The sequence below is a fragment of the Gossypium raimondii genome, chromosome 7 (genome assembly GCF_025698545.1).
Source record: "Gossypium raimondii isolate GPD5lz chromosome 7, ASM2569854v1, whole genome shotgun sequence".
Taxonomy (NCBI): domain Eukaryota; kingdom Viridiplantae; phylum Streptophyta; class Magnoliopsida; order Malvales; family Malvaceae; genus Gossypium; species Gossypium raimondii.
The window spans coordinates 47,254,633-47,262,694 of record NC_068571.1 but is presented as its reverse complement, the minus strand read 5'-3'; the positions used below and the strand labels follow the sequence as shown (position 1 = coordinate 47,262,694).

Below are 8,062 nucleotides of genomic sequence, written 5' to 3'. Positions count from 1 at the left end.
GAAAAAGAAGATTCCCACACAATTTTAAAATGCAAAAGAAGGGAAAAAAAAACAACAGGAAAAGTATATTGAAAAGTAAATTGCCAAGTAGGATGACAATGGGATTTCTTGGTTTGCTTTTATGCTATTTCTTTAACCCTACATCAGTTGACAAAATGAGAGCATCTTACTTGACTTTTCCCATGAAACTGGCTTTTAGATTTCAATGTCTTTAAAATGTGTTTGTCAAACACTAATTGTGCATCAATTTGTTAAAAAAAAATTATCACCCATATTATTAATTCAATATTCTTTTTCGATTTTTTTAAGTTGGATGGAAAAACACATTTTTTCATGATAAAAGTCAAATGCTCTCCATTGCTTATATATCGAAAAACACTTGATTTTCTCACCGCAATAAAAATCTTTAAAATCAATTTTTATTAAAATTCTTGAGTTAAAATTTAAATAAATATTATTCGAATTAGAATTGGAGTAAAAAGAAGTGATGAAATTATTAATTCTGGATTCGAGATTGCTGGCTTTCTTTTCAGCATTGAAAATGATGGTGTCAAAATTTCCTTTGATAACATGTGAAGATAAACTCATGCCTAACTATTGAAAAGATGATTAAAAGTATTTTGGGTTTCACATAACTAAACTTAATATCCATTCTATATTTAAAATTCAAATACATATATTAAAATATAGATATTAAATGCGAATACTTTTTTACATCACTACAACCCTCTCATACTACCCATCATAAGAAGATTACTCCATAAACCTCTCCTAAAACCAAGGAGATGATGATATGATAGGCTCATAACAACTTCCATATACAAAAGGCAATAGGGATATATATATGTGAATCAAAGAATTTTTGAACTCCTTTTTTCTACTGAAAAAATCTAAAGTTTTTCAATACCTGATGATGGGTATCCATTGTTTCCCTCAGCTCATCTTCTCTCTTTCTCTTGGGTGTAGCTAAAGCTATAGAAGATATAGCTTTTGCTGATAAAACTTTCTTCACTAGCAGCTTCCACTTCGCATCATCACCCATTTTTTGTTGTTGCGCTTTCACTTTGAATTGCCTGTCAATATATTGTTTTTACAAAGTGATCAGTGGTGGTTTTTTTATGGTAATACTGTGTGCAAGTGAAGATAAAAGATGGGACCTTTTGAACTGTTTGGCCTATTAGTCTAGGGCATTCACCCATAATTGCATTGTGGAATTGAGCAGTAGGAATTACGTGTTAGTAGCACATGTATGTGATATTTATGTACTTGGTAAAAAAATCATCAAGGCTCTTGTATTAAAAGTATCTCTTCTAATAAAAAATAGATAAATTAGTCGTTATACGTTAGATCAAAGAATAAATTAATTATTTATGTTAAAATTTTCATCAATTTGTACTTTTAAAAACTAACATGGCTGGCAGAAAAATTAGGCAATAACATGTATTGTGCCACACGCATCTCATATTGATGTATAGAGATCAAATTTTAATAATATAAAATGAAATTTTAACAAAAAAATCAATTTACTTTTTAATCAAACATACAGGGATTAATTTACTTATTTTTTTTAAAATATGACTACTAATATAAACAACTACATAAAATTTTTACTTGATGTACTCCTATCAATACTGTATGAGTTGTAAAAAGAAATGGAACCTTTTAAGACCCACCATAGCAGGTAGGTTGATATTTTTTCTTTTATGTTAGAGCATGAAATGAAGGTGACTACCAAAAAAGATGGAATCTTTTAAGACCCACCATAGAACATAGGTTGATATTTTTCGATGTTAAAAGCATGAAATGAAGGTGTGACTAGGTGAGGCTTATCTACTGTTTTTTTCTGACAAGATTAAAAGAAGTTGGCAATAACCATTTTCAAAGATAATTATATTTGCCAGTTGTATGATTTTGACAAATTGTACTATCCCCATCTTAGCAATAAAATCTCTAGTTTTAGTCACCAAGCACAAGATTTTGCAACTTAAATGCCATAATTTTTGGGGATTGGATATTTTGTTTGTGCCTGAAATTTGTAAAAAATATCAAGCTATAATTGAGTTATAAATATCAAAGGCAAGCATTAAAAAGGTGATAGGGACAAGCCAACTCCGAGTTGGCCATAAACACATTTTCATGGAGGATGAAAAGCCAAGTAGAAAACAAAAACAAAACGCAAATGCTAAACTTCAAAACGTAATCGAACAAGTAGAATCTTAAAACTTGCCCAGTAAGTTAATTTAACCCGATCGATTGAAGTTTAATTTAATTGACATTATTAATAATTAAGAGTATGTGAGTTTAAGCATGTTTAAACACATTTTTCTATAATTTAAGGGTTGAAAAAAGTTATGAGTAAAAGTAAATTTTACATATAAAAAAAAAATTTAAATACACTAATAATTTAATCCTACATGTTTACATATTTTGTTAATTTAATTTATTTTTTATAGCTAAATTTGACCCTCAACATATAAGACTTATCTCAACACAAAATGCATGTGGATTACCACGCGGGGTACCACGCCAACATTATTTAAAAAAATAGTGGTTTAATCAACATTTTTGATAAAAAAATTTAAACCTTTTTGAAAGGTTAATGACCAAATTTAGATTAAAAAATAATGACTAAAATAATAAAAAAATATAAATATTGAGGGCTGAATTTATTATTATACTAAAAATAAATTAATTCAACCTAACCACCAAATTTATATGGCACATGCAAAATGCCATGGCCCTAGCCAGGCAGGCGGCCTCTAGAAATTCAAAAAAGAAGTTTTAATTTCACCAACCAAAGACAAATGACTTATCAATAAAATAAATTATGAAATAACAAATGATGACGAGATTAAATTTTTTACCTGCAAAGTGGAACCCTGCAAGAGTCTGGCTGATCACAAATGGAAGAATGGAGTCGAAGAAGCTGCCACATTCGATTGCAGCGAGAGCACCCTCCACCATTAACCCTTGTCTTGCACAAAGCGAAATGCTTTATCAACAGCTGAACACCATGGCAGGTCGCGTATTTGTTGCAGGGACTCGGTTTCTTTGCCGGTTTCACGTCGTACGGCCCCACAATTGTGCACCCTTCCGTGCATATGTGTTGTAAACACACCATTGCCTCGCTTAGCTGTAAATACAAGTTCTGTTCTTTCATGTGCCGTCTCATTCTCCTTTTTCTCTGCGGAATTATGTCGAGCACTAAAAACTCAAAACCCATTTTAACAAAATAACAAAATGACGATCATTATCGACTTTAATAACATTTCTGGGTGATTTTTTTAGTGATTTACCTTTTCATCTTCATCGATGAATTGGAGAATCTCGAGTTCAAGCCAAGGATCATGGTCCTGCATGAAATTCCAAGCTTCGGTTTGCTCGACGGACTTGAAATGGGCGGCGATGTATTTCATGCACTTGATGTAAAGATCGGGAGCGTCGCAGAGCCTAGCGAGTTGGAGGACGTCCACCGCGTTCTCCGCCGTCAACCGTTGACTAACTCCCTTGCTGCATCTCTGTTTCAGCTGTGGGACCGAGTAAACGTGCGACAATACTAGCAAATGAATCCCGTATTTCGCAATTTCCTCTTCCTTGCACCTATTGCAAAAAATAAAAATAAAAAATCAGTGAAATCAATTCGGCCAATTCAACTTCGGCAATAAAAAAATTAAAAACCTGAAACGTAAACGAAACCGCATCCTCAAATTTTGGAGAAATATTAGAAAATTCCATAGCCGAGCATAAGTAGCCACGTGGAACCTTCTTAGAACAAATAATTTTATAATATATAAAATTTTAGGTAAAAATATCATCAAAGCTAAAGTATTATGTGTTAAAGCTCAAATAAATTAATTTTATATATTAGATTAAAAGTAAATTTATTTTTCTGTTAAAATTTTATTTATTTTATTATTAAAAATTAAAATAACTGACAAATAATTAAACAGTGTATAATTCATGTTAACCTGCGTGGATTATTTTTAACAATAAAGTTAGATAAAATTTTAATAAAAAATTACAGCTTAAAATTTATATCTCTTTGAATTCAAATTTTATTTAAAAGATAAAAACAGCCTAGTTTTAATTTTTTTTACTTTGTGTACGGAAAATATTTTAATAATGTCTTAAAGAAAAGGATGAAATAAAGCACGTATAATTTTACTAATTAGATTCAAAGGTGATTTTTAACCGTTAGATTATATATCACGTGGAAAACAAGGAAAGAAATGAACGGTGAAGATGATCGAACAAACCCACACTGTGGAACACCACCAAATGTTTAAAAGGAAACCAACCTGGAAGAATAGAGATAATCAACTAAAGCCGAAACGGCGTCGCATGGAACTCCGAGAATCGGAATGACTCGTTCAGAGCTCCGGTGCTTACGTGGTTGTTCGATTATATTTTCCAGCACCGGCGACGCCATTGCCTAATATATAATTTTTTTTGTAAAAAAAATCAGATAAAAAAAAAAACTTTCAAATATAAAAGGCTCTTAAAACAAGTTGAGAGAGAGTTTGTGATTTACCAATATGCTGGAGTGAGCGGGGATTCGGAAGCCGCCGGAGGTAAGGATATGGATATCAGGTTCCGGTAATTCGGAGGCGGAGGAGGAGATTGAGTTGCAATTGCTGTGTTCCATTGAAGGAGGAATATTAAAGAAAAAGGTGAGTGTTGTTTGGCGATTGATGTCCAGAGAGGTTGGCTGAGACTTGAATTATATAGGCAGCCAAAAGAGCTAACAGAAAAAAAGGAGACAATGAATCATCCGACGTGTCATCATGCATGACGAAAAATATTATGGCTCACTGTTCCCACGCGCTTCATCATTTTACTTTTTTCCTTATTTTGAGAAAGGGTAAATACATATTTTGATACCTCAACTTGATTTATAGTTCAATTTGGTACCTACGCTTTTTTTTGTCCAATTAGATACCTAAACTTGGCTTTAAGGTTCCATTTGGCACCTAAAATTGGCTTCATAGTTCAAATTAGTTGAAATAAGTCATTTACTGTAAGTATTAAATTGGGAAAAAAAAAGGCAAGTTCAAGTGAATGATTAAACCAAAAAAAAAAAAACTTAAGTATCAAATTCAACCTTTTGCCTTTATAGTTCAATTTGGTACCTAAGCCTTTTTTTTTTGTCCAATTAGATACCCAAACTTGGCCCTAAGGTTCAATTTGGTACTCAAGTTTTGTCTAATAGGTACCTAAACTTTTTTGGTCTGATTAGGTACTTGAATTTGGCATTTTGGTTCAAATTGGTATTTGAATTTTGCTTCATAGTTCAACTTAGTAAAAAAAAGCTATTTACTGTAAGTATTAATGTGGAAAAAAAAAGGCTAAATTCAAGTACCTAATTAAATAAAAATAACCTTAAGTATTAAATTGAACTTTTAAGTCGAGATGTATATTTACCCTTTGAGAAAAGAAATGTTTTAAAGGAAATTAAGATTTAATTAAATTAATTGTTATGGAATTGTCAAAAAAAATCAATAGTTATATTTCTTATGAGATTTGATTCGAGTAGATGGGATTTGGGTTTGGTATATTGTTTGCTTCAAGCAATGGAGTGTTTTTAATACCTTTTAAGATTAATTGACATATGATTTACATTATTATTATAATAATATAAATTGATTAATTAATTTTTAATGATTAACTTTGACACAAGACCAAAGGTTAAAGGTTGAGTTAAACTTTGAACTCCAATTGAAATTCAACTTCCATTCAAAATAACAATAAAATTTTGGATTTGGATTAAGCTTAATTAAGTAAGTTTGTTAAGCTTATTCTTATCGTGAAATTCATATTCAAATTCAATTACTTAAATTTCAGTTTAAATTAAGATTTTAATACTAATTCAAAATAAAAGAAGGATTCAATTTTAAATTTTGAAAGAGATAGTTACTGAATCCCGAACATAAAATATAATTTGTAATCATGAATTATTGAATTAAACTATGTTGAATTTCAAATAAAAGTTAATGTCAAACTCAAATGATTTAAGAGTAGAAATATCTCATTTGTATGGGTAATTGGACAAGAGTAGGGACGATAATGATGTGTGAGTTTAGATATTTGTAAATATATATCTTTTATAATGATAATTTAAAATTTAATGTCTATTTTTTTTGTTTAGTAATTTTTAGTTAAATCTAACTTTTAATCTTTTAAAAGAGTAGAATTGATGTTTTTAAATGAAAATATTGACTGAAATTTTAAATTTTTAAACATGATTGCCCGCATGGTAATCCACAAATACTTTATACTATTTTTTATTTTTGAAATATTTTTATGATTTTCAAATTATTTGTTGATGAGATACCATTTAATGTAACATATAAGATAAATAGTGTCATGTCAATGTTAAGTACATATGGATTGTAACATATAACATATAACATTGTTTAAAAATTACGGTCCTAGTTAGCACTTTTGAAATATTAATGGTCAAATTTAGCTTAAAAATGAGGGTTAAATTGTAAAAAAATGTAAACATTAAGAGCTAAATTTATCATAATGTGTTTTCTTTTTAGATTTTAGATATAATGAGATTCAGACATATTCATTTATTATTTATAATAGATTTGAAGAAATACATTAACCCTCTTATATCCATTAATCAAATTTAGACATTTAAATTCATTATCCATCTTAATTTTTAATTTTTTATTTCAAATATTTTTTATCTTATATTTATGCTCAAATATCCATTATCCAAATCCTTTTCTTTCACAGATAACCGAATAGATAATCGATAACAAATTCATATTTAAATATTTAAATTCATTTTTATTACTTTAAAATTTTACTTTAATTTTTATTGGATTTGTTACATTCAAATATGTAACATATACATATTCAAATATTCAATGGATAATCCAATGAAGTTATATTCAAATCTGATTAATAAATGGGTTAAATATAAATTCAGTACTGAATTTATCCACTTCTCTCAGATTGGTACATATGTTTTTTTTTTTGTTCTAGATTAGTCCTCGAACTTTTTTTCCATCCACTAGTTTTGTAGCTAAGCCTAACGACGTTAAGATTTTGCTGACGTGGCAACGCTAGCCACTCACATGCCGCCACATGTTGCACTGCCAAGACCCTTTTGATCCGTCTTTCATTTTTTTGACCGGATTGTTTTAAATATTATTAATTAATAATCGGGTACCAATCTGGGACAAAAAAATCATAGGTACCAACCTGCGAAAACTGAACAAATTCAGGTACTAATTTTATATTTTAGGAATTCAACTTTTTAAATTAAATTTTAGGAATTAATTTTTCAGAAAAGTATTGAACATGTTAAGCTAACAAATAAGGTTTCCAAAATTAAACCGGTGTTTGAATTACTCAAATTTTTAGTTTTCAATTTAACTACTTGACTAATTTGATTAAATAAAATGTTAAAAAAATATTTTTAAAAAAAGAAAATAGATTCAACTACTACTTCAATTATCTTTTTTATCTCGATTCAATTGATTCGTACTACTTCACGAGTCAACTAATCTAATCCCTTTAATCATACCAATACCTCATCGATTTTCAGTCTAATCGGTTTGACTAATGTTTTTAGAATTAAATCACTAATCGAACCAATCATGTCATTTGCGGGTCTAATTGGTTCAATTAAAATTTTTTAAAATAAAAATATATTGAAAATAAAAGTAGAATTAAATCAATTCAATCACCAATTCAACTAAACCGATATCTCATTTGATTTCTAGTCCAACTGACTAATCCGATTCAAATATGATTAGATTCGGCCCACCAATCTACATCCAATTTAAACCGTCAACATTGCTATCAAGGGTATACTTCTAAAATGCGCGTGGGAAAATCCAGAGTTATACTGAAATTAATTCGTATATTTTCACTTTTAACCCTTTTTTTATTATTTTGAATTTTACTTTTCATCCTTTTAAATATCTAATTTTTACTGAACAGCCTTTTTCTAAGCTGACCTGGAAAGGACAAAACGACGACGACATGACAGGCGATTTCAGAAAAGCCAGTTTTGTAATAAAACGACTTTTGGCAACCCGAAGAG

The 8,062-nt window shown here is 29.5% G+C and overlaps 1 protein-coding gene across 1 annotated transcript; it reads right to left on the bottom strand.

Annotated features, from left to right (window-relative positions):
• Positions 1-632: 632 nt before the first annotated feature.
• Positions 633-4,704, bottom strand: LOC105786626 (BTB/POZ and TAZ domain-containing protein 1). The gene is made up of 5 exons (XM_012613145.2): positions 4,532-4,704; positions 4,299-4,432; positions 3,297-3,600; positions 2,865-3,184; positions 633-1,073 (listed from the first exon to the last, which is right to left on the bottom strand). Exons 1-5 carry the CDS (start codon positions 4,643-4,645, stop codon positions 878-880), a joined length of 1,068 nt encoding a protein of 355 aa, XP_012468599.1. The 5' UTR covers positions 4,646-4,704; the 3' UTR covers positions 633-877.
• Positions 4,705-8,062: the final 3,358 nt, after the last annotated feature.